The sequence below is a fragment of the Indicator indicator genome, chromosome 1 (genome assembly GCF_027791375.1).
Source record: "Indicator indicator isolate 239-I01 chromosome 1, UM_Iind_1.1, whole genome shotgun sequence".
Classification (NCBI taxonomy): Eukaryota; Metazoa; Chordata; class Aves; order Piciformes; family Indicatoridae; genus Indicator; species Indicator indicator.
Window position 1 is genome coordinate 63942230 of NC_072010.1, and position 27857 is coordinate 63970086.

A 27857-nucleotide genomic window follows, 5' to 3' on the forward strand; every position below is an offset into this window, starting at 1 on the left:
TCGTGTAAATGGTTCAGGCACAACATCCAGATTTTGTCCTTTTTGCTGGCTTGTAGTCTGTGATGTCTACGGTTTGCGAGGGCCCCTCCGCTTTCTGCCGCACGATTATCGGGACTACCATCTCAAACACGGTTTCAAAGAGGTAGTCCACCTTGTATCCTGTTTTTGCACTGGTCTCAAAGCACATTTTCTCAGCTGCTGGAACATCCTTCTCGTCTATCATTTTGTATTTCAGTATCTTTTTATAGAGTGCAATCGCATCCTCTGCACGGACTTGTTTTCGCACCTTCGAGCCACAGCTAGCAACAGACTTCTCAGGTCTATTTTCATCCGGTGGTAAAGCACAGTCATCGGTGAGGTCAACTTTATTTCCAACAATAGCAAAAATGCAGTCAGCACTCGCACTGTCTGTCAGTGACAAGAATCTTTCTTCCAGCTCTGTCAGGCTTTGGAGGCTGTTCACATCATATGTGAGGATCACAGCAGCTGCTCCTCTGCAGTACATAGACCCAAGGCCATGAAACTGTTCCCGACCTGGCAAAGGTTTAAACACAACAAAAAGTTAGTGCGCTGGAAGCTACATTCACTGAGTAAAAGGAGTTTAAGGAGTTTTAAGCCAATTTCACAAGTTTGGATGAAGCATTTTCAATTTTTTTCCTTTTGATTTTCTTTAAGAGTGCAGCGGAGCCACAGAATAGCTCAGCTCACTGATTGCTCAATTTCGGAGCAGGGGACCTGTAAAGAAGAGTGAGCAAGGAAGCATGACACCGCATTCACAGTTGCGGAAAGAAAAAAGAAAGTCTGCTTTTTATCAAATTGCATGCTAGCTTGTGTCACAGTACTGACTACCCTGCTTGCATCCATAGACAGCCCATTCCACCTAATTATTTATAAACAGAAAATTAGATCTACTCTTTCAAATTCTGCTAGAATTTATTACCCATATAAATTCCGTACACACTTTCAAGTACATCTAGTTCAAAAATTTGGATCAAAGTTAGCAACCCATTTCTTCCCGGGTTTTGAAGGATTTTGTAAGCAATTGAGTCCTGTGCTACATGCCCACAGTTCTCAGGTACATTGGCTTCAGAGGAAAAGACTTCCTGTCTTTGATGCTGCTGTATAGAATTAGTACTGAGAGGCATCTGTCCCACCGGAAGCGTTCAAGGGGTTTTTAGAGTATTAAACACACACAATAAAGAGAACTCTATATGCTAAGAGTAGTTTGAGTTGACCACCACTCAACAAACAAGACTTAAAACATTTCTTCCTCCTTGTCATTCAGTATGTACCAGCACTTCCAACTACACCTTCATAGTCTCTTTAATTTGTTTCTCAGAAGACAAAACTGATTCTTCTTTGAATTCTGAGAAGTGCTTCAGTAGTTCCAAAGGACTAAGGGAAAATAGAATACAGGAAGTGTTTCCTCTTCCTATCAAGAGCTGCAATTTCCCCCAAATATTTGCTACATGTAGAATTTGCTGCAGCACATTCACTTTATTCCCCAAAGCTTGACTGAGAAAAAGATAAAACACACTCATCATCAGAGTCAGGTCACTACAGAAGTATGAACGAAGAAAAGTATATATATTAAATTAAAACAAAACAAAAAACCCAAACCCTTCCTAATATTTAAGAACCACCATAGTTTCTTCAAGTCTTTTTTCACCGTCACTTTGCCTCTGTTTATAGAAAATCTGAAAGTGATATGGTTACATTCATTTTCTGCACAATGCTGCTGACCACCATAAGTTACACCATCAGGAAATCCCTGACTGTGAAACAAGAAAGGCAGAAGAAATTAATTATGAAAAATACAGGTCAGTGTGTACTTGTACTGGCAAAACACATCTGTACACGAACACGCACCCTGTGTAAGTAATTTAGAGCCTGCCTCCAGTCAGGTATAGAACAGATCATTGAGTCACCGTCATAAGCCCTTTGACAGACTTCTGGACTCTAGCCCATAGTGGCCAGAAGACTGACAAAGTGTCATCAGTAAAACAAAACTGGAAAACATAAGGCTAGAACATGAAACCTGTAGTTCACCATACCTTTAACACTGAGTGACATTCCAGTAACTGACAGAGAACTAGATTTGAAAAGCTGCAGTGTACACTGTAAAGAAGTATAAATGGAAGCTGGTGAAGATGCTCAGCAGCATGCAAAACTCTGCATGAGGCCAAAAACGTGGCATCTCTCAGGCTAGCAAATAATTGAAAATAAATTAAAAAAAAGACATAAAGAGATGTCTATAAATTCAGGCCTAACACTAAGAAAGTAACCCAGGAACAACTATTCCCTCTCTCTCATAAGACAGAAAATGAAGATTACACATGGAAAAGATAATGCCTGTACTTTAAAAACTTTCCCGCGCAGTGTATAATTGGCAATAAATGTTATATGACATTGCAGTGATCAAAAGTTCAATCAATGGTGTTTGCAAAGGCATTAGGCAGTTTATGGAAAATTGCTTCTGTGCAAAATTTTGTATAGCCTCCAATTTGCCTTCCCCCAGCAAAAGAAATTCCTTAACCAATGATGTGGTAGTTAGAAGAAGTGGAAAAAAAATGGAAAGGATATGCTCTTGTTCAGGTATGCTGGGCAAGAGAGACCAGGATACAGAAGAGGGAGGAGGTCAGTGGTTTTAAACTTTTTTCCTCCCATCTCACATTCAGAGCTGTGCTCTCAGCTGCACTGCAACCAAGTCTTTAAAAGCCTCCAGCTTTTCAGAAGTTTGTGCTGTGACCTACTTTGTTTTCATCTGAATCCTGATTATACTGTGGTCTGGAAACCACAATGGAACATACATCCTCCTCCATACACCCACTTCAGATGCCTAAGCCATAAAATCCAGCCCTGAGAATCATTTGCTGCAGGAACTGAAGTACTAGAACAATACTATTACTTATTTTATATAATTTGCATGCTAATCTAATCTTGCACAGCATAATATAAACTATGACACTTCTACACTCTAACTACAAACTGGCTACTTTACAACTAATACATTGTTGAAAAGGGGAAAGAGCAGTAAGAAGAATTTACCTTGCATAAGGGATTAATTATGTCAGAGAAATTATTCCTCACCCACACAGAGCACAATCTACATGAAGAAAAAATGCGTAATTTATTTTCACAGCACAGTTTCCTTGTACAGATTTCTCCTGGCACTTAAAGGTTGGAAAAGCCCTAGACATTGGGGAAAAAAAAAAAAAAAAACACACAAAACTACACAAGGCATTTAATATTTTTACCTGTCTCCAAGATGTCAGGCAAAATTGTATCAGGTATTACAGGGAATGACTTGCTGCATAAGAACAGCCACTCCCTTCTAATGGCAAGTTATTCCTTCTCTGGACCCATCTGGTCCCACTCCAATCACGTATGTCTTTACACCGTTAGCTAAATTAATCCTGAATCCAAGAATTAAACAATTTCCCCCTTTCAAAAAACAAAGGTAACAGGGAAGAGTGCCAAAGCTATCAAATAATTGGCAATCAAAGGAATTGCAAGAAGAGCCAAATCAACTACAAAGACATCAGGGAAATGCCTGTACACCAAGCAACTAAACTTAATTTTTATTTTTCATTCCATCTTTATATTTTGCCTTATTTACATCAGTTCAACAAGCCTGTGGCCATATCACTACCTGCAACACCATTAGCTTTTCAGAGGCTCGTCCAGCAAATATATGAAAGCCGGTGCTGTAGACACGCTCAACAGTCCACTCAGGAGCAGTGTGGCCAACAAGTATTTTCCAAGTCCCGTGATGGTTGTCATAAAGTAGTCTAAGAAAGAGGAGAAAAGCAGACCTCGCAAGAGGCCAGCCTAGTAACTGAGCAAAGTTGAGACTTGAATTTAAGCCCTAGGCAGCCCATGTGAACACGGTATGGGATCACAGCCTTGACCAAGGATCCTCTTCCCTCCCCTGCTGTGGGATTTACTGACTGCAACAGTACTAGCCACTGCCCTAGTCACCTTCTTGGAGCTCTCCTCCTGCCTACCATTCCCAAGGATGGCATACAAAGCAGCCTGTGAACCTTCTGTTGATGTTTACAAGAACAAAAATTTCCTCCACCTAGATTTAAATCTTCCTTACCAATAACCTCTTCAAAGGCTTTCACCACAATTTCTTAAGTGGCATAACTTCACACATACGTACCCTTTCAAGAAATACTCTACCTGAAATACAAGTTTTAAATCTCTCAGTGTTGAGCACGTACAAGAATGCAAAACAGACTGTTACTTTAAGTCTTGAGGGAATAAAACATCACAAACACGGGTGTGCCACAAAGGTCTTCCAGAAAGTACTGAAAAAAGTAATCGTGTTACTTTGATATCACAGTCTGAGAAGGGTCTTAAATTCTGAGTTCTTGAAATATAGATGTTATGTGGAGAAGTGCATGAAGGTACAGTGATAAAAGCACACTAAGATTGCATTAAAAAATGAGCAACGGTACTTAGGCTATAAACCAGGTATGTTCCAAGGATTTTCACTGTAATTTAAACTGGACTGTAATCTGAATAATAGAGAGAAATTAACACAAACACAAGATACCAGCTAGGCTTTGCCTTTCAAATTCTTTCTCCTTTATAAAAGAGCCTGAACTTGAGTGTACATGAACAGAGATAGGAACTGTGCCATTAGGAAGGCGCAAAAACAGGAAAGAAAAGAGAAAGTACAACACTCCTGACACAGCACAGAAATCAGTCTTAGAAAGAAATGAGAGACTCAGCTGCAGTGGATGAAGGTTCAAAGGGTGACCCTGATGCTCTTCAGTTACCTCAGCGGGAACATCCGCGTGATCACCAGAGTAGACAAAGAAGCTCCTTTTTAAGGAGCAGCATTTCCTTCTGCTTGCAGATAAACCAGCAAGGTTGTGACCCTTTAAAGGGCATTAGGGGAAACAATTTTGCTGGGAACTGAGACTTCTGTTTGTGCACCAAGATATATATTGTCAAAGAACAAACAATGAAGGTCCCTTAAAGTCCCCTGCCCACACATGAATCAGGCTGTAAAGTCTTGATAACTGATGAACTCAAGAGTTCTTCACTACTTTGGTCAAGATTGATATTTATTCCTTCTAGGTGGCTTTAATCACATTTCCCTTAAAGTGAGGAGCTTTATTAAGAATGCAACTATGCCTGTGGGTTACTTGGGGATAAAAATAAAGCTCTCCATCCCAAATTATTAACATGGAGGACCATAAGTAGGAATTGGTGGAAACAAATGAGTCAGAAAGCACTGGAGGGCTCAATTTTTACATATCCAGGAGCCATCTGAATACCTGATTTCCCCAATCTATTAGAAAAATGCCAACATTTGGTTTTCCTCTAAGACAAAATTCTCAATAGAAAAAGAGTCTCTGGGAGAGGATTTAAAAAACAAACAAACAAACAACCCAACCAGAACATCACACCACAACTCCCCCAAAAACCTCAACCACTGAAGCAAAGTTGAGCAACTAGAAAATTCATTTAAGCTTCACCTTTACCCAGTATTACTCATTCACAATGCTACACTATAGAATATTCTTGTGCACATTGAATTTTCCTAATACAATAGACCTCTGGCACTACTAAAAATCAAGACAGCATTAATTTTGTTTACGCTCATTACTTAGATATGAATCAACATTCAAGGCATGAACTGCATCCTATTTTAGGAACTTCTATTTAAGTTATTAAAATTAGATATGTTCTGCTTTGTCAAAGACATCCATAAGATAAACATAGGAAAGTACTGATCTTAATACGCAAAGGGCTTCACTTTCATGCTTTAAAGTAGAAAGAGCTACACATGGAAAAAGACTATAACAGCCACATGGGTTAAGAGAACAATGAACAAAGGAATCTTTTTAAATCAAGCTCTCCAATGAAAAAAATACCAAAAACAGTCAATCAAGAAAGTGGAGTCAACGTAATATATGATAGGACAAGCTTACTCCATTTTTAAATGCAGTTCACTCTCAATTCCTAACTATTTCTACCTCATAATAAATATTTAAAATTACAAACGAGACCATTTCTTCCTTTAAGTCTATGTACTTTGCCTTAATCTGCAAATAAATAATTTGAGTTTTGTGCGAGTCTGAAATTTCCAAGATGACATATATGTCCCCGGCTCAACAAATGTAAATCAGTTTGGACTTGCAAAGCTCATTCTGCAAAGCTGGAGTTCAGTGTGAGAAAGAAAGTCATACAAACATGAGCAATCATTCCTCTCTCTTAGGCAAATGAGAAATCACAATCAAAGTGAGCCCTGTCCTTCAGTCATCTTTGATTATTATACTAGAAATATCAGACCCTCTCTAACAAGCATTACAGTTGGACACAAAAATCCACGGCTAGAAAGACTGGAACTTATCCGCTGTATAATCATTATCTCTGTATTACTTAAACCCCTTTAGATCTGCTCTTTAAAAATGGGGGTTATTCAAAAACACTTTTACAGTAGAAGCAATTAACACAACTTCAATCAGAGATCACAATATTCAAAAGGAGCAAGTCTTAAATTCAGAGGAATCTACGATGTATTTAAACCACCTACCTTACAAAACTGTAAACAGTGAAGCAGAAGATGTTTTCTAACACTCTTCATGACATTAGAATAAAAGGCAGATTGCAAGAGTTCAGTGCACTGCTATACAAGAGGAATGTCACATTATTTTCCTGATTGGGAAATGCCATTATATTATACCACTCTAATCTAGTCCCCACTGAGTTAATATACTGACATCTTATACAGTCTACTGGTATATTATAAACTAGAATTCAAACAAATATTTAAACATTCCACTCAACAGATCTGATTTTGTCTGAACAGGTTGTTAAGTTACTTGAGAAAATTCAACTGGTTATCTAACTGGAGGCAGAGAAAGATTTAGATGAAATAGGAAATGCCTTGGCACTACAATCCCAGATTTATGAACCATGTAAATAGAAATATTAAAGACTTTTTTTTTTTTAGAAGCCTCTGACATATTGTCAGTGATCCAGCTGTGTTTGTGATAAAACATATCCCAAAATATACGTAACCTGTGTTATTAGAAAACCTAAATTTTGACAGAAATAAAAAAGAGGAAAATACACTGAAGGGACGTTTGAAAGGACAAATTCTTAAACAAAATTTTTACAAGAGAGCACAAATCTTGTATTTTATCTTTTGAGGACAACCACTTGTCCTCTACAAACTTATGCTGGAATATTTAACAGATACTAATATATAATCCATGAAATATGAGAAGGAGCTAGATAGCATTCAGGAAAAACTGGATGAGATGATTAGCGTTACCATGCATCAAAGCCTTACTGAGGATTCTGTCTCCAATGTAACATGGAAGGGAAAAAGTAAAACTCTTCTTCATTTCCATTCTTTTACATAACAAAACTAATATCCTTTCAGGCATCTAAATTAGCTATTAACGCCCTACCAAGAGAAGACAACCACCCCCTTGAAGGCTAGTCCACACCAGCAACTACCAGTGTGCCTTACAAAAAGCAACGCACTTACACTTCCCCTGCTTTAGGTAAGAGCACTGAATCTACAAATCATTCATTTCTGCTTATTTCCCCTACTAATTTCACACAAAACCCCAAACAAAACTAGACATGGAAACAGATATGGAAAGTAGGCCAGAGATGAGGCGGGGGGAAAGTTTTTAAAGAGCATAAAGATGAACTACAGAAAAAAACCCCATAGCATACCCTGTATTCTATCTGAGTTTTTTCTCATTTTGCTTTTTTTAACTGAAAAGGCAGCATATGAATTCAATGTTTTGAGTTGTAATCATTGCCAGTACCACTGGGAAAGGAATCAACTCAGAATCTTTACAAACAAAAAGAATCACTAGAAGGCATCTGAAATGAAAAAAAAAAAAAAAGGCCATTTATTTACTGGAAATGGAAATTCCACTACACTCTATACCTAAAAACAGTAATGCACTTAAAACAAACAAACAAACAAACTATATCCAGATTTTGTTTTGTCTACTTCTTTCCCCTCCCCTTTAAGTTTAATAACTGAACTAAAAATAACCAATACACCATATACGCTTTGCAGGACACATTTCACCAGAGACCAACAAATAGGAAGTAAGTAAAAAATTCTGCCCTAAAATTCTAGCCACTTTACCTACTTCCTGAAGGATGAGCATTCCCTTAAGAGGATTAATAGATTCTCTAACAGTAATGTTCCCTGTATTTTTTTACAGATTCAAGCTTATTCTCAGTTTACAGCCTTTTCAAAAGGCAAGTCACCCTAACAGCCAACTAAAATAAATGGCAGCAGTAACTATTATTAATCTGCTTCTCCTTTTATGGTTTTCATCAGTAAAAAGCACTCACGATTTTATTTTGTCTGTGTTTGCTTTTTCACTATATTCACCCAGAGGGATTATAGCACAACCATTCAAGACAGCCATGACCAACTGGGAGAACAACCCCCATCACGCCCACATCCTTCCTGAGAACAGCTTTTCCTCACCCTTGCTTGAACTATACCAATAGGTCAAGTAGTTTCAACTGACCCTTTAATTGCTATTAAAACACCAATTCAATTAACATTCCAAAAGCAATACTTTGGCGCAATTCACATAAAAAAATTTTTCCAAAGAAGTTCACTGAAATGGGTCTTCTATTGTTATGACAAATAGCATGCTGAGAAGTTATGCAAGAGTAATGTCAGCATGGTGCACTGCACATCACATGCCAAACTCTGTAAGACGTGGTTAATGAGCTGCAGGATCATCTGAGTTTTATCAGAAGAAGACAGCTTGCAACGATCATTCTTCCTCAGCCAAAGGGCACACAAACCCCTGCTTAATAGAATTGACAAAATAGAAAAGAATGGGATTTTTTTACTGTATGATTGCTTTTATTTTATTATTTTTCCAGGCATGTAGAGGTAAAAGCTTCAAAATAAATTTCTAGTCTCGACACTTTTCTGATGTGCTGAAGAAATGACTCAAAAGACACGCAGCCTTGACTGGTAATACAACTTTTAAAGAACTCACAAATGGAACATGGGTAAAAATTTGCTGTTCTTTTTTTGACAGTTAGCAGTGTGACAGTTCAGAGAAACGTGCCTTTAAGTTAAAAGTTTCACTTTCTAAAGACAGATAAAAACCTAAAAAGCAGATGCCTAGCAGTTTATGCTGGTGTTGATCAATCTGTTGTTAGATCCCTCAGAGCATGCTGAGTCACAGGGGTATCTATAAAAGCTGATTACTACAGATGAAACACTCTCACCCATATTTCAAACTTGCCTCTCTCAGTCATCTTGTCAAATCCTGTATTATTCAGTCATGAACTAGTCTAAAGATTCCAAGAAAGTTTTTTAATCAAGTCTAGTTTATCAATTTTCTTTCCATAACTGGCAGTGAAGGTTTCCATTACTGGTTTCCCAAAGACAGACCTGTCAGACACACTCAAGGGAAGGAAGAGATCAAGCTAACGAGAAAGAAAGGGGGGTAAAAAACCCCAAAAGAACAACAACAAAAAAAATTCACAGAGCAAGGCCACAGATCAAGTGTAATCCTCATTTAAGTCTGATCTCCTGCCTAATAAACATGACAGAATTTCACTTTGCCCTCATCTTGTGACTGAGAAGGAATTTGTATTACATAAAGCAGTTAATATCCCACAATTTACCTTGTTGTATTCCAGCTTTCAGACTCTGAATTTTGATAGACTTTCACCTTAAAAACAAACAAGAATACACTGCAAACCCCAAAACACTGCAACCCCAAAAAGTAACACTACATTCCCCCAAATCCAGAAAAATTCCACACTTCTCCCTAAAGGGTATTTCTGTATGACTTAACCTCCTTCTTACTAGGCCAGAGAAATCAACTTTTTTTACATTCAGGTTCTTCACCTCTGGCAGATTCCTCTAAACTATTAACCATACTTGTAACTCTTTTCTCCAATCTTTCCATATTATCCTATAACCAAGACTGCAGAAGAGTCTCACTGAAGCTCCAAGTTCACTTAAATTCTTCACTACTTTCACCCTTCCCTACACTTGGTATATACTTTTCAGAACAGCTCATGGGCTCAGGGCCACATTCAGTACCAATAGCTCAGTTTCTCATCTAACAACTCAAAGGACCTTGCAAAATACATATTGCTGCCCAAATGAATGTAGCTTAACCTGTTACCAGCACTCCATACCATTAGTCTGTCCCATTTGCAACCTCACATATTTGTTCAGTCTGCATATTTCTAGCTGAAATCATCTTTTTAAAGAAGCTTATAAACTGAGTGTCTTCGTACTAAATGCATATTCATAGTACATACAACCAGCAACATTTTTACCAGAAAAAGAAGCTACACAACTCCTATATAAAGGAGAAGAAATACTATCAGAGAAGATCCCTATTGTCTACAAGATTTAGCCCATGAACTAGCTTCTACCTTTCTGGGACAAAACAGTACCTGGAATCTGTTCTGTTGCATATATATAAAATTATTTTGCTTGCTGGCAAGAACAAATCAGAACTTACCATCTAATAATGAAGTTAAGCCTCAGTGTGTAAACTCTCAAAAATTTTAATTTCAAAATCAAAGCTCCAATAGAAACATCAATTTCATTCCACCAATACACCTTCTATCCAAAATTTTTATTTGATAATGTTATGCCTAGTAATACAAAGCATTACATCATAGAAAACCCACTCCTAATCATACTGCATAGCATGTTTTTACCAACAAAAACTTTGGCTAGACCTGAAAAAACAAAACCCCCCAAAAAATACTTGCAGCTAAAGATCCCATTGCTGCCTCTACAATTTCATTTAGCTAGGTACAACTCACTGTTTTCAATCACCCATTTCATTTCCTTTTCTTGATGTAGTGTGTTTACTCCCAAGAGAAGGAAATAACCCAAGAAGCTTCAAGTAGTCCACATATTTTTGGCTGTCTGGAAGAGCAGCACCTTGTACAAACTGAATTGACCTTAGCCCTGCCAAAGCAGCAAGCGTATCTTGAGTGCATCTGCAACACGAACTGGTAAAAAGTTAAAAAAACAAAACCAAAACAAAAATAACAAACCAAACCCCAAACACCAGTATTTATCTGTTTCCCTCTGAAATCCCACAGTTGTGTAGGAAGATGTTTTATGTAAATACTGAAGTCTGGGAAAAAGAATGAGGGCATGCCAGATTTATGGGACATTATCATTCTGCCTACAAGCAAATGCTCCACCAGAACTTCAAATTAAATCTAGCATCAACACTAACTGTACTGAAAAGATAACATGGCGGGGTGCTTGGGGGTTAAATTTATGAAGATCCCGTCTGCATGTATTAAAATGTGAGCCGGAGTGCAAGGATTAATTTCGAAATTTAAATGTAAGTAAAATGTAAGCATTAATGTAAAATTCCTCTAGAGCTTTGTGTTTAAAAAACAATTTTAAACTGTTATTTAAAAAGAAGTGGCATTTGGCACATGACCTCCTTGAGGAAAGATATGATTGGAATCACACCATGAGGGGCCAAAAAAAAAAAACAAAACAAAACACCCTTCAGATTTACTTTGGAAGAGTTCTGCAGGAAGCAATAGCACAGAACACTTAACTGCAGCAGCAGCAGAGCTTGATGGTCAAATACTGCTCAGTGGTAGGTAACAAAGAGGCCAGTTACAGGACCTTGCCTACGTGAGACACTTTCCTCTGGGTTACGCAAAAAGCCTTTCGGTTGTAATGCCTGCTGAACACCAATCCCTCTCCTCAAAGAAAAGTCTCTCCTACAGAAAAGCAATTCATTTTCCCCAGGATGAGTTAAAAAAGCAGCTGCTTTTTCTTTCCAATACCTGAAAACTGACACTTTTTCCTTACATTTACAATTCCTTTCCATAGGGGAACAGGCCCTGCAGATGAGTTCCCTTCTCCACACAATTGCTAAATAGAAGCTGTTGCCAGCTCCTTATCTTCAGTACCATTCAGAAAGGGGATTTTCAAAATCCTACACTCCCTCACAAAGTTTGCTCTTCAAACTGAGAAGTAGGTCCTTCACTGAGGCAGGAATGCACAGCCAGGTTTGTTTTAGCACAGTTTGACCAGCACTGCAGGGCGAGGAGGTCACTCCACACATACTGGATGTTTTATGTTGCTCAATAACAAACTGACAAGTTAACCTGGCTTCCAAGTCACTCAACCAAACATTGATTCAGGTGTGTGATTTAAAAAAGGATAAAACAAGTAAATCCAGAGCTGGGTAGGGTTAATTGAGACTGCTCTCCTAAACATGTCCCAATAAACACTCTGAAATGCTCCCACTCCACAGGCATTCCTGCCAGGTCTCAGAGAGGAGTTAGCAACTCAGCATCTGCCTGCTCCCTCACAGACAAGAAATGCTTCCTGGTTTCCTTTATTTTTATTCTTATTTTAAGTTTACTTGGGCTTTTCAACTTCTTCATTAGATACTTTGCTTTTGCCTTAGATACTCATTAACAACTTATTAAAAAAAAAAAAAACACATTAAAAATTCCCCATAGAATTTTTCTGCAGAAGGGTAACTACAGGCATAGCAAGTCAGTTAGTACAATCTACCACACCACACCATTTTTTGACTTAGGAAATAACAATAATTTAATAATCTTCTTAATTAACAACAATGACATTTTAAAGAAGATAAACAGTTAATTGTTACTGATTGCAAATCCTCTTTGGATTAAGTTTTGCATCCAACTATAAATACAATTAAATAGTCTAATACATTAGAAATATTATTCTTTTTCCACATTACCACTTCAAACCCAAACACAAATATGCATCTCTCCATCCTGGCTGTCAGTTTGCAATTGCCTTCTTCCCAAGTTGTATCAGTGTGAGCTGAAATTCCCCCCACACTGACAATAACCAGGCTAGCTCAGTCTCGAAAGCAAATGAAAGCTGTATTTACAAGCAAATCTGCAATGATGAAATGCAATTGATATGTACAAATATAAAAAAATCACAACATTTACAAATATATACAATCAAGAGAAAAGCATAACCAAGCTCCCTTTGCTTCTCCCCCAAAGGGGACCTTTCCCAGGGGGCCTCTCTCCCAGAGGCCTCCCCCCCCCAGACCCCCCTGGCAGAAAGCAGAGTTAGTTAAAAGCAAAGAGGCTGTTAACTTAGCTCACCAAGGTCAGTGTGTTACCTCCAGCCAGAAGAGACGAAGAAACAGCAGCCAGCCCAGCAAGGAAGCGAACTCTCCACTCCGACTGCCCCTACTTTGTTTTGAGTAGTGGTTCTTAAACATATCTATCCAATGGAATTGTTTAAAATAATCATCATTTTGCTTTCTAACACCCAATAATGACTTATTTACACTCTTTAGCTTTCTCTGCTTGACCTTTGAGAAGAAAAATTAAAGAGACAGTTTCAAACCATCACACAAGTATTGGAAACCAAACCACCAGCTATACATTTATGTGCACATGTACCCACAGAGAGTCATACTATCGACAACACAGTAAATTAGCCTTCTCTTTCACAGACCCATAGGACAGCTTCATTTACAAAAATATTAGCCATGGCACTACCTATTTTCCATCAGCCCCCCCTTCAACGACGCTACTTTCCATCCTGCTGTCAATACTTAAGAAACATTAGCAGAAGTGACCCACTGGCAGAGCCCAGCGCTGCCCCTCACACAGTGCTCTACTTCAGGGCCATTCCATGACACCAGCCAGGGAGTTTTACACACTGCAGAAAGCTCAGACATTTTCGAGGATCTCCAGAGTGCCAGAAACAACAGTTCTTTAGCCTTCAGTAATAGCCTGGAAGACTGTGAAGGCTATCTGGTCACATATGCCTGAGAATGCACCTCCCCACCCTTCCCCACTGGCAAAGAAGATCCTTCTCCCGTAGCAGCAGAATGGCTTTGTTTTCAGTACAGGCAGTGGGGCTCTATACTGGCAATGGTTCCTTTAGCAGATAATTACTAAGCCCCTATATACATAGTACCTCAAGCATTATTTCCATAAATCTTTTATGCTACTAGTGCCTTTCCAGGTTGATTAGGAGTAGGTAACAGCCAGTGGAGGACTAGAAATAGTTACAAGTTACCTAGCTTTTACAAATCAGAAGCTGGTGCAAGACAGCAGCTGAATACTGATAGTCATCACTATTCACCACTGAAGTAAAAAAAAGAAAAAAGTGTTAACAAATCACAACATTTGTGTTCTGAAAAACAAAAAACACATTTTACAAAAGAAGAATCGAGAGCTGGCAGGTTGTCTTGCCAGAAGTGACCTTCTGTGTCCCATTTCAAACATGAGAAATTATTCTTGCATGCGCAAATAACAGAGTTGTCTGAAAAAACCTTAGGAAGCCATGGTTAGCAGATCAATAGCAGGCACCTACAAATGGTCTGCTCCTGCAGATACTTGATCCATGCCTCTTATTTAAGGTATCTTTTGGTGAAATGGAACTCAATATATAACTATATGCTAGCTCCCAATTTGTAACACTGAGCTTGACTTTAAACCAGACTTCACTAGCAGTTTGAAAAATGTTTAAACTTTGCTAAATTGGTAGAATTAAAGCCCATGGATCTCACAAACTGAACGGAAGATCTACTTTTGGGTTTTGACGAGAAACTCATATTAATAACATGGGACATAAACTTAGGCCCTCTCAGTAGACAGCTATTTTTATGATTTGTTTCAACATTGGTTCATTTATAGGTAGGTTCTCAACTATGAACACATGCGTTCATTCATGTATAATTTATCCTCAAGAATATTATAACCGCTTCTACTCCTTACCAAAACCCATCAATTTCTATTCTGTGGAAGTCGTCTTAACCGGATGCTTCTGGATAGTTGCTATTTGTAAAAAGCAGGAGGAAGTTCTGCTGATCTGGTGGGCAGCCTTCAGCAAGTACCAAAAATGAGAGACTGTGTCAGACAAAGCTGCTGCCTGGGCTTTACAGGTATGTACTTAAAATTTCTTCACTCTGATAGCTTTATCACAGGACATAAGGCTTGTGTTTTCAGAACTTGCTCTGGCTAAGATGAACACGTGGCTTTCACATTTCCAGAACTACTTCTCCCTTTTAATTTCACTTCTGGCTTCTCAGTCTACGCTCTTAGGAGCACATTTAGTATTCACTTTTTAGAAGCATTCATTTGGGCATTAAAGAAAGAAAAAAAACCACAGAACAGCCATGGTAAAAATCAGTTTCACCTTGTTAATGTTCTCCAATCTGGCACAAAGGGAAACTTTGTAAAACTGTAAAAAGTTTTCTGTAAAACTACAGAAAACTGTAAATAATTATGAACTTTCTATATAGAATAAGCAACAAAGAGCAATGTTACCACCGTGCAGTGTCTACCCAGTCAATCCTCACGCCATGAGGGGAAGTTGCTTACAGAAAGGGAACTGCCTGCAGATTTGCATGCTTTACATCCTTTCATAATTAAGGCAATGAGGTAGCATCTCTAAATCACAAAGCGCTCTGCCACTAAAAAGAGGATAGACAGTAACTGTTCCACTTCCACTGGTCTTCCAAGGCTCGAAGCAGGGGGGGGAAGAAATTGAGCACAACAGTTGGGAAAGGGCACACAATGCTAGAACAGGAAAGGAGGTAAGGGAAACAATACAAGTGTGAAGCAGATAGTTATCTGTGGTGGGAAAGGAACTAAAGACAGTCTGATAGGAATTCCTCATTATAAAAATAAGCAGCCATACTGGCAGGGGTTGGAGGAGACAAGCAGTTTGAAACACTTTCAGTCTCACAAAATTAGGGATTTAATTTTTAGATAAGCAAAAGACTGTACCTGACGAAAAACAAGGAAACAAACCTAATATGTATCTCCCATTATACCAGTGGAGGGGGTTGTTCTACTTTTAAACACTTAAGTTATCTGCAGCATCCCACAAGATTTGACAATCGCTTTCATGCAGCTTGGAAGATGACAACTCAGCTACATAGGGGGTTTTGGTTTGGTTTGGGTTTTTGTTTGTTTGTTTGTTGTGTTTTTGGGGTTGTTGTGGGTTTTTTGGTTTTGGTTTTGTTTTTTTTTGTTGTTGTTGTTGTTGTTGTTTGTTTGTTTTTGGTTTTTTACTATAAACCACTACAGAATCTGGTCATTTCTCCCTTTTCTGAATGAACCAAAATCTTCAGGTGTTTCTTTGAGTGTCAATGACAGAAAATGTAAACAAATAATTATTAATAATAAAAACCCTTTAAAATACAATTCAGAGCCTTATTTCTAACTTCAGCAATTGAGAGCAATGACAGATTTGTACATCCAGACACAGACACCCCCCACAGGCCTCCAATGAAGAACAAGCTGAACTGAGGACTTTCATAACATACAACATTAAACAGCACAAAGCTTCAGTCCCATCACTAAAGTAACCTGCAGAACCAAAAAGGGAAGTCAGTCAGCACAAACTCCTTGAAGAAAGGGAAGCATGGAGCAGCTCAACTGAAGGTCATTGTAAGAGGGGCACAACATCACACATGCATGGTTTTATACTGCTGCTGTTGAGTGGACTGGAACATAAGCTCTAACAGAAATCAAAGTTGGTTGACTCCACAAAGTAAAATTACCCAGTCAATGACCAGCATTTAGGTATTTGTTTTAAAGTCTGTTTAAATCTACTTAACTTTTGTTTCACATTCTTCATGAAGTGTACAACACATTCATTTCTCTTGCCCCACCTTCCAAACTCTTTCTTTGGTGATTCTACTTAATTCTTACAGGAAAAGCATTTTCCTAAAGGTCTAACCAAGCCATCCCTCACTTTAGAGATAATGATTTAATTAAAAGGAAAATAAATTATCGAGTATTAAAGTATCTATGGTGGAATACTACACATGACTAAAAATTCCTAAGCAGTCATTAGCTGCAGAATGTAAACCAAAAATGGCCTGCTATTTCAGCTGTACTAAAGACCATTTTTAAATTAAATATGTAAGGTAGCTGGATAGCTGGGCAACATCTCTCCACATTTCGCATAGGAATTTCATGAAATACAAAAACAGTGGTTAGGAATATTAAAACATGTAACAGATTAAAGAAAGAAATGTCAGTGGATGAACCAGAAAGAGAAAAGGGAAAAGTATCTTTATCAGACTGAACATCATTATTTAACAAAATTATTCCGATCTTCAATTAATTAAAAAAAAAAAAAAAGGAAAAAGGAGATATTGTCTGTAGTTGAGGAAATTAGTTATTTTCATTACAGAAAAAAGCAAAAACAAGAAAAGAATTTGTGAAAGGACAGAACAGAAAGAACCTGAAAACACAGAAGCTTTAACTCATAATAAAATGTGAGCCTGTTTGAGTGTCTTTCCTTCTGGAGTCCTTTACATACAGTTTCCACCATGCTACAAACTAGATTGAATCATACTGATATTCAATGGAATTGATGAAAAAGCAAAAGCTGGAATATACATTTGCCTCTTTTTGATTTATCTATAACACACTAATAAATTCAAGCTACATGGATCATTAAACCATCAGCAGGATTATTCCATGAATGGCTACTTAGTGGCTCATTCAAAATCAGTTCCAATTCCAGTCTGCTTCCTAAGAGATGGACAGATATAACAGAAAATTTAAAAAAACATATCTGATGATCTATCTCCCTTTAAAAACAACATTAAGAAGTTCCCTTATAGATTTGGTTTTTTTCCCCACACCCGGGAAGGTTAGAAGAATTTGGAAATCTTGTATACTTATCGAATTGGTTGTCCCAAAGGATGTTATCCTGATTCTCCTGTGGTGAAGGATGGCAAGCTACTTACATTGAGAATTAATTCAAATTAAAAGGGAAAAAACAAACGAACAAACGAAAAAAAACCCCACACATTTCTTTGGACCACCTCTGCTTTCAGCAGTTCCACTTGCATACGCTAAGTTTAATTGTCATGTTCAAATGCTACATATGAAGTTATAGGTAATATGGCAGGTGCGAGAAAAGGAATTTATCACAAGTTTGATGCCTTTTGATCAAATCCCAGGATGTTCTGTCCAGTATTCACCTGGAAGAAAGCAAATCAGTCAGACTTGGGAAAGAAAACTATTCCTTTCATTCCAGAATTTTTTAATGGTTCCAAACATATCCACCACAGACTCAGCGTCTTTCTGGACAGAGACCCAAACAAAGGATACTTGTGTGGGTATTTTGCAATAGTACAACGTGACTCAGATGAGGAATTACTAAATGTACCTTCAGTTCAGGCAGTCAAACACTGCCAAAGGAGAAATCGCTTGGAAGCTCACATGGCTAGTGACTTCTTCACCAGATAGTAATTACAGAGGAGCACACTCATGTACAATATAGAATGTGATTCTAGTATCAAGTAAAGATACTTAAACTAGCCTAAGTATCAGAAGCAGCTTAGCCAAGGCACTGTGAAGCTGGCTATGAGTCCCCCTGGCTTTGACATCTGTGCACCATAGTGTGCATCTACATGCAAGATAAAGCAAGTATGAGCCGTACACAAGGACTCAAAGAATTAATTGTAAAACCATACAGCTAACAGCTAGTTACCTGCCCTGTACTTGTATTTTAAGCACCTGCTGTGACCTTTCTTCTGAAGGAAAGAGTACTAGTTCACTGCACAGTCAATAGAAAAAGACATCACAATCCAAACTGCCCAAGTTCAGGCACCTAAACATACAATACTTATTTTAAGTAGCTATTTATTTTTCATTACTCAATGTGCCTGGTACCCCAGAAATAACCAGAACTGAGTCAACATGAGTTCTCTGTACACATTCATCTCTATATTACAGCTAATGAAGCTTTTTGCTGCTCTGTGCAATTCTATTTACTCAACCAAAGAAAGAACTACTGGGGAAAAAAGTATCCCACTTCATCCCCATGTTTTTCCCCTCAAGCTCCAACTGTTGAAAAAGTGGTCACTTCTTGATCAAGTACACGTTTCACAAAATACTGAAGTCAAACTGCAGAGTGCAACAGGCCATTAATAACTTGCTTTCCTGCACAGACCATCTATTTATGCCTTTGCACACACCCTACTAGGAGACCAGTTTTACTGAAGTGAATAATCCAGTTCTTGGACACCCTTCTGAAATTTTCTACAATTTCTCCACCTGCTCCCAGTACCAGGAAGATGAATTTCCATACATCTGAAATGTTTCTTGGCAGCTGTGCCATTGCCTTTACATTGTTTGACTATTTCTCTTGGTTTTACCTCCCATACATTTTCGGTTTTGTTACAAAGAAGGCAGTCAACACTTAAAGCTTTAAGCTGTCGAGTCAATTTTGGCAGAGAACTGGGAAACATCTCTTCCTGCAGTAAGCAAGGAACAAAAGATGCAGTGCCAAAGGCACAAACTTTATTATGAAGATTGCTGTATTGCTCCAACCTAAGACCTGGGGCTTTAAAACATGGGTATAAGACAGATGTCTTCAATCAGTTCAAGGTCTCATACAAATTCATTTGTATCAACCAAAGCTAAGAAGCAAAAACTTAACAGAGAAACAAGAACAGAGGCCATATACCAGAGACTAGACAAATACATATTCTTGTTCTCCCTTCCACCATTCACTCAGATGCACCTGAAAATGGTCAATATTATGGTCCATTATGGTCATACTTTACAAATATGACTCAAACTCTGGCCTGACTCCAGGCTAAAATTAGAAATCAAAGACAACCTCTTTCATTACAGAAGCTGAGGTGCTACTGAGGACTCCAAAGTTGCTAATGTTAGTCAAGCTGCAATGCCATGGCATGACACTGGACAGTTTTAGCCAGGCACAGACCCTGGGTCAGCAATAGTATTCAGAGTGAGTCTTACTGAACCATCGAGTAGTTTCCCCACTTAGGCAAGAACAGCACAGACACTTCGCACACTATTACCAAATTCCACATGCAAAGTGGGGATTTAGCATGGGGGCTGGAATACAGAACTTACCACAGAGGTTCATACACAACATTTATCTTGGCCTGTATCAGTACTCACATTAAACAGGCTTACCCTTCGCCTTGGCTTGGCTCCACAAGAGTTGGTACTAGAATTACACATTACAACTAAAATTCCTCTTTCAATAAAGTGAGTTAGACATAGTTGAATAAATAAAAATGTGTTACTTTTGACTTTTGTTTCTTTTTGATGTGCATTTTTCACAATTCCCCCTGACAAGGTATTTCTGTATTTCTACTTCATTTGCACACAAAAGCACTTTCTTTTAGCAGCAGTGAACTTGCTGCCTTTGATTTCACGTGTCTATCGTATTTTTAACTTGTGGAACACTGAAAATAGAACTCCCTTCAGGACTTTCTCCAGGTAATTCTTCATATTTTTAATCACTTCCCAAGTTATTCTGTTCTTTTCAGGAAGCATTCATTGCAGGAAAAAAAAAAGTAATCTGCTGTACTGTTTCACAACAAAACCATGCTAAGCCTTTATCCTGCCTCTCAACCTACTTCAGAGGCTTTAGAGACAGGCCTTGCAAGCAGTGAACTCTCTTCAGGGGTTTTCCCCACATACAGAAGAGATTTTTCTCAGCACCTAGCCAAAAGGTCCCTTTGAAACTCTGCTTTTACAATTTCCTTTTCAAGATGCAGGAATTATAGCTGCACACAGCAATCTCAGGGATACCACACTATTTGTATGTAAGGCACTGGTCCTCAGTTGCCATTGTTTTACACGCAGCGATTGTGAACAACTAACACACAGAGGCCAATATCACATCCTGCAAGGTAATTTTCCCCAAAGGCAAAAAGAAAAAAGAAGAAAAAAAAAAAAAAATCACAGCCTCTTGGTGACAAGTGGCCCCCAAGCTGTGATTCACCAGCAACAAAAAAATTATTCTCATAATTTCCATCTCATATCTTGTTACATTCCTGCCCTTGAGCACAGGTACACTCTCAGCAGCCTTCTTCACTTAATGATCCTGATGCCTAAGACACTTTTTGAGGCGATAGCCCTTACACTCTTACAACAAACAACCTCCTCAGTTAAAGATACCTCAACACATACTTGGCAACACCCAGCCTCAACGTTGGGCTGCTGTCACCATTTCATCAGAAATGGTTCAGAAAGGCTTTCCCATACACCTCAGAGTCCTTTTTCACTTTGGCCCACCTACCTAACCATTTCACCTGTAGCTCTTTTCCCTTTTTGTAGCCTTCTACTTCCAAGAGTCAAAAACATCTGACTATCAGAGTAGATACTACCAGTCTTCACCCATGAGGAAAACACATCACTTAATCCTACTCTTTCTTTGTTCTGTTTCAATATGATGGAGGACCATGCTTCCTACCTACCTACAGCAGATCTGTATATTTGTCACTACACACAGAAATGTCTACCTCCAGGGCAGCAGGGAGACCAGCCTACCTGGGCTGATCTCATACTCCAAGGACTGAGTCACACCTTATCCCAGGTTTCACCTGAGAACTTCACTGAGTCATCCCCTTTCCACAAGAACACATGCAGAAGGAAGTGTACATCAACACAGATAAATTCAGAAAAAGCCCAAAACAAAACAAAACAAAAAAAAACAATCTCAAACCTAACTAAGTGAGAGAGGAACCTAACACATTTTACCAGCTAAACACTCACAGCTACCCTGAGAAAGTTCAGCACAGGCAACTGCCCACACTGCTGCCAAAGAAACACTCCTGGTGATCAGAAACTGCGAGTAATTTACACATGGCTCACCAGCGCCAATCCATCAGATATCAGCAAACTAGTCACCAGAGATGTAAGTGTTCATTACACAGATACTCTACAGTTGACCCAAGCCACAGAAAAGCCTTTTCCAGACTGCCTTTATCTCTTTTATCCCTACTAGTTCTGACAAGTCACTTTAAAAAAATAACAAACAAAAAAAGGTAGGTTCAAAATAAAGGGGGTAGGGTGTAAAATATGAACTGGTAGCTGAATATTCACAGAATAAAACAGTCATAGAATCAATCAAATTCTTGCATGCAGACAGGTAGCTCAGGATGAGAAGAAAGAAAAGAAGGGAAGTTTGCTCTCCTAGCTGACCTTCATCTTCTCCATGCCTGTTGGTAAGTTCAAAACTCACCCTCTTTCTTAAAATACAATTATAGAATCATGAAGTGAACATACTTGTCATTAACTTCACAGCTGACTGTTCTAACACTAAGCCAGCAACACAGGAGACGTGACCACTATTAAGAAACCTTGTTGCTAGGGGCACCAGTGTCAGATGAACGATTGCTAACTTGAAGAGATTGAAATCTAACATAAGAACAAGCTTTTCATTTTGAAATATCACAGCACCAGAAAATATGCCTGAACATCCAAAAGACTCCCACAACATTGCTAGCTGCAGCCACCACACATTATTATTCCAGGCTTAAAGGTGGAGCAGGACCCAGAACTTCAACATGTTTGCACTGCCTGAGATAAAAGGCTACGTGACAGCTTGGAGCTGCATGTCATCAACACCCAGCAGGAAGTTTTGGATTACTCCACAGCTGCTGTCAGCACTGCCTAGAAGATATAGATATATATACACACACACACATATACATATATATAGCTTTGACATCCTGAGTCTCCAACTTCCAATCTTTTCATGTGAGAAACTTCCGGCTAGTGCTGCCACTGACCTTCCTTGGTCCAGAAAAATACTACTACATACTCCTACTAAGGTCTCAAAGCAATTGCTCAACAGTTTAAGAGACGACTCTATCCAGCAGACTGGTCCTTTAAAACATGCTTAAAGTTTACCATTTCTCTGGGCTTTATATAGTTTATGCACTTTTAAAAACTGCTTTTAATTAACTAATCCAAATGGGAAACAGGAAAATATAATTTGTAGCATCAGAATGTAAGAAGTAAATGAATACTTTTCCGAACCAAGAATACAACAGCAAGCATGGTGAATCAGACACAAGATCATCTATCCAAGCCTCTGACAATGGAGAAACAGTCGAAAGCAGATGGCTATGAGAAAAAAAAAAAAAAAGAGAGCATTAAAATATGGCAAGCATATGATACTTCTCCCAAGTGTTCTTCCATCTGTGACTTATTCACCTCCTTGAGTTGAATGCAATTTCCAAATAACTTTTCTCGTAATCATCAGACTGGGAAACTGGAAATGCTGAATTATTTGCTGTGAGCATTTACATTAAAAAATAATCAAATCAACCAACTTTTGCACACCCATTTTACAAGACTTGCAGGTAAGAATATCAAAGAGTCAGACTATACTAAGGAGCTGATTTTTTCCAAGATAAGGACAGGTGTGAATACGCAGCCAAGAGTCCTCTTTAGAATGCCTGATTTGCACTTCAGACCTAACTTAGTAGAACTGGTTAGGTGTGCACTTCTGTGATTTACTGAGAGATAACAATACTGATACATAGATTTTAAGTACCTAATGAGAAAATTTAATTCTTCCTGGGCGGTGGGGGGGGAGGTGAATTTTTTCTGAATAACAGAGTGAGAAGGCAAGATCAAGAGTGATGAGTAAAAATGACACATTTTAAGTAATTCAGACAATCAGCAATTAAACTGATGTACCACTAATATCCACATATACTTAACTTTTAATCCATCACTGCTATTGCAGACATATAGTCATCAATCTCTAAAGCCTAATCCTGCAAAAATGAAACTCTATTACAGAAACAAAGCTGCAGTGTATCCAGGTTTACATTGTTACACCTAACTGCCTTACCCCTAACAGAATAAAAAAGAACCATCCGAACTGAATTGAAAGTAAAGCAACAGGGGACTTCTATGGAGATAAGCAACTCCAAAATAATGCTGATAAGCAAGGATAAAAATAAACATACATTCACATACTAAATACAATATGAAGAAAATTTTAAAAGAACATGAATTCAAGTTAACCTTATCTAATTGTCCATTTTACCAGAATGCTAGTGTAGTAGCTATTGGCAAGCATTCCCTCCTTTCCCAGGGCAGATCTTCCATGTCTCTACATTGTACACTACGTAAAGTACTACTGAGGTATTAAGACAGACATCTTGAGTTGGTTCTCAGTATTTAGGTAGGGAAGGTGGGTGCACACACCAAACTGTTCTTTTGTCATGCTATTGTGCTAAAGAAATTTTAATATCCTGGAAGATCTTTTATTTCTGGATTCCCCTATATATCCATGCACACAAGGTTAGAGAAAACAGTGTATTTTATGACCCTGTAACCACTTCATAAGAATTCAGCATTATGTAATGTCATGTTAATAAATGGATAAAAGAGCTAAATTTTAAATCCTCCTTACTACAAAAATTACTCCCACTTGGTGGGAGATAAGACAGTGACACCACAGGGAGATAACAGACACAGACCAAGGACCACAGACACGTGGTCACCAAAAGTGTAAGGTCCACTTGAAAGAAAACACTAATTTAAAAAAAAATACTGCAAGCTTTTAAATACCTTTCTTGACTTAACATCAGAGCTGCAGTGTCCACAAGATCTTTTCCTCCTTCACCAGGACAGGAGAAAGCATATGTGCCCTGGGAGCTGCTCTTTCTTAGAAGATTAACAAGAGGCATTACTAAACCAGAGCTCACAGGTCCCAACAGAGTCTAGCCCTGTCTTGGCACTTCGATCATTCCCCAGGGAGACAGATCAACAGAGAGACAGTACAAGAGTCTGTACCTGCCTCTCAAATGCAAAAGTGGGGCTACTGCAATCAACATTAACTCCAACAACAGAGAAGAACGAGGAAGATGTGTCATGCTGCCCTCAGTTCAATACAACAACACTTCTCAGCTGGCGCTCTGCAAACAGAACTTCAGCAGTCCTACTACAGCAGTCCTGCCCAGGCTCAGGAAGTAGTGGGAGCTTCTACTGCAGTGCTACACAAACGACAGCATCAGCAACGGACCTGCTTCGGAGAGAAGAGCAAATTCCAGCCACTTGGAAAGCCATGAGCTCTGAATGCTTGCATTGTCCCAAGGCAGGTATTGCCTGGGTGCAAGAAAGCACGTGAAGCTTTCTAGATCCCACATCAAGCTGGAGGTTGAATCCTCAATTAACACTCATTAAAACACTGCAGTAAGTGTAAACAACTGGAAAAATGACTCTAAAACCAGTAGACAAAGCCTGGGAGGATCTTATTTCATAATGAATGATTTTTAAAAAAGGCAGAAGGTTATAAGGGAAAACTACAGAAGAACAATCAAGATCATTCTGCTGAAATAAAGCCCACTGGCTTACTAGAAACAATCAGCAGTTGCCAAGAGAATCTCCACAGTAAAACACTTAACTTCTAAAATTGAAGCAGAATTTTTAAAAAAATACTGCAAAGGACATGGAAAATATATTTAAAACAGAGCCACTGGCAGCAAGCTTGCACCATTGTCATAGATTAAGAAATGCAAGAAGTGAAAGATCTTAAACACCTCCTTTTCCCTTCTGAAAAGTACTTCTCAGCAGTTTCGTTCCCCTCTTCCTCATTCTCAATTTGTGACGCAGAAAAAGCCATTTATGACTAGATGGTGACATGAAGTGACAAAACAAATTAACTTCCCCCCTAAATGTCACCCAGGGGTAACTGGAATATTTCATGATGCTGTGGCTCTCCAAGTTTCTCAAGAACATTAACTCTGCGTTCCTCGTGGCACCACTAACAAATTTTGACTAAATCCAGCTAAACACGAAAATAAGGAAATTTTTGAACAAGATCTTTCTCCCACAAACAACTTAATAGGCAAGAACACTCACAGACCTCACTTTTCAGGGTAGCCTGGCCCTCTACATGACAGAGCAGAGCTTCCTGATGTAATAACCGAGAGCAAAACATTCATATGACTAAGACCACAAACCACTTCTCCAGTCAATGCCCTCCCACTTCCTCCATCCCAAGACTCCAAACCACAACCCTCACTCCCTCCTGCATCCCGAAGATGCCGTCTGTCGCAACACAGCAGGCCAGACAACTCATGGCTGCCATCCCAAACAAAAATTGCCTGCAGCCCAAGCTCTCTGCACATTAAACCCTTATGCTCTTACCAATGCGGCGAAAGAACGAGTCAGCTCTGTAGGGTTCACCAGCTGCGTGCATTTCAAGGTCTGAGTTTGACACCAGCTGATATAGACTGGACCTATGAAGGTGTGCAGTGAAGTGAACAAAAGTTGTCACCTCTAACTCCTGCCTGGATTTGCAGTCAGTAGCCACCGACTTGGGCAAAAGCAAGGAAATGCGCATCTTCTCTGGACATTTACGTTTTGTAAAGCGGGGCAAAAAAATACAAGAGGTTGGTAGTTGGGGGGCCCCATTTGGTCCATCATAAATGAGCTTCTTTTCAGACTTTGTTCTACTGCCAAACCATTTGTTTTGGGCGAGTGACTTTACATAGCACGCTGAGGACCGAGTGCCCAGGGAAGATTTCCCGGTCCGGGCTCCCCACGCCGGGACCAAGCGGGCTTCCCCTGTGTTAGGCTCCTTGGAGAGGCGAACCTGTCGCGACCGAGGTCACCCGACCCAGCTCTTACGTTACAACGGAGAAAAGAACCAGAGAAAAGAAAATCATACGTACGGTGACCAAACCACGAATGGTGCAGACGGGCAGCCCCCGCGCGAGACGGCGGAGGTGCAAGGAGCCGGCGGAGAAGGGCAGCCGGACGGCAAACACCCCGCGAGTTTCTTGAAGACCCTTCCCGCCGGGAAACACCGGCAGCCGGCGGGGCCGGACGCCCCGTTCCTCCAGGCCGCCCTGCACCGCGCCAGCGAGAGGGGCCGCGCCGCGGGCCTCACCTGCCGTGTCCCAGATGGAGATGTTGTAGGGACCCCACTGCTTCAGATAGAAGGCGCCGCCGACGGTGCTGACCGTCTCCTGGAAGCGCCTCTCCATGTAGCGGTGCAGCAGGGAGGTCTTGCCCACGTTCATGTCCCCCAGCAGCACGACCTTCCCGTCCGGCTTCTTCATCGCGGCGCGGCTCGGCTCGGTTCGGTTCGGCTCGGCTCGTCCTGCCGGCGGCCGGCTGCCGCCCGCCCGCCCGCCTCCTTCCCCCGGGCGCCCGCCGGCCCGCTCCGCCCGGCAGAGCAGAGCCCCGGAAGCGGCGGGACGAGGAACGAGAGCCACCCTCTGCCGGCAGCACAAACTTCGGGAGCTTCACCAGAGCTGCCGCGATCCGGCCCCAGCTCGGGCTCCTCCTATCCCAAGCCTGGCCCCGCTCCTGCCCCCGCCCCCTCCGCCGGCGCCAGGGGGAGGGGATGCAGGACGGGAGGCGGCTGGCGCTCTGCGGGGCGGCTCACATCTGAACCCTTTCCTAGAGGATCTGGGAGATGTGCCCTGGTCGCCCTTGTCCCCCAGGTCCTTCCCATCCCGCAGCAGGGTGGCTGCTGGCGGGCTGCTGGGAAGCCGCCTCCCTTGGGCGTTGCGAGACCCGAGCGCAGCCATGCTGAGCCTTCGGGTGTGGGGTGCTGATGCCCCAGGCTGACAGTCTTTCCAGCCGGTGACAGCAAAGTCACCGGCTTCGCAGTTCTTCTATGAGCCCCAGGGGAAAGATCACTCCTCCTGCTCCTCTCCCAAGGCGTAAATGGAGTGGCAGAAAGTGGCTCCAAAATGGGGATCTCCCGCGGAGCTGTGACAGTCGCCAAACAAACGCTTTTGCCTTGGTGAAAGGCAGGTTTTTCATCAGGGATTATTTTGCGAGTGGCAAATCTCCTCACAAGCAGCTGCCCAGATGCTGTAACTCATCTTAATTCCATTTCAGGTGTCAGGATTGCAATCGTTTATGTTACCTAGAGATCTAGCCTATCCTTTTGGCATCAGTTGAAACATCTTCATGCTAAACAAATTCAGAAAATATTTTTTAACGTCCTATTTTAACAGGACATTAAGATGCCAGAAAGTTTAGGCAAGGCAAGGGATAATGAGTAGATCAAGTAACAGTTAAACAAATGTTAAGGTATTTTT

The 27857-nt window shown here is 40.1% G+C and overlaps 1 protein-coding gene across 1 annotated transcript; it reads right to left on the reverse strand.

Moving 5' to 3' along the window:
- RAB20 (RAB20, member RAS oncogene family) lies at nucleotides 1-26864 on the reverse strand. The gene is made up of 2 exons (XM_054388672.1): nucleotides 26693-26864; nucleotides 1-534 (listed from the first exon to the last, which is right to left on the reverse strand). The coding sequence occupies exons 1-2, from the start codon at nucleotides 26862-26864 to the stop codon at nucleotides 14-16; spliced, it is 693 nt and encodes a 230-aa protein (XP_054244647.1). The 3' UTR covers nucleotides 1-13.
- Nucleotides 26865-27857: the final 993 nt, after the last annotated feature.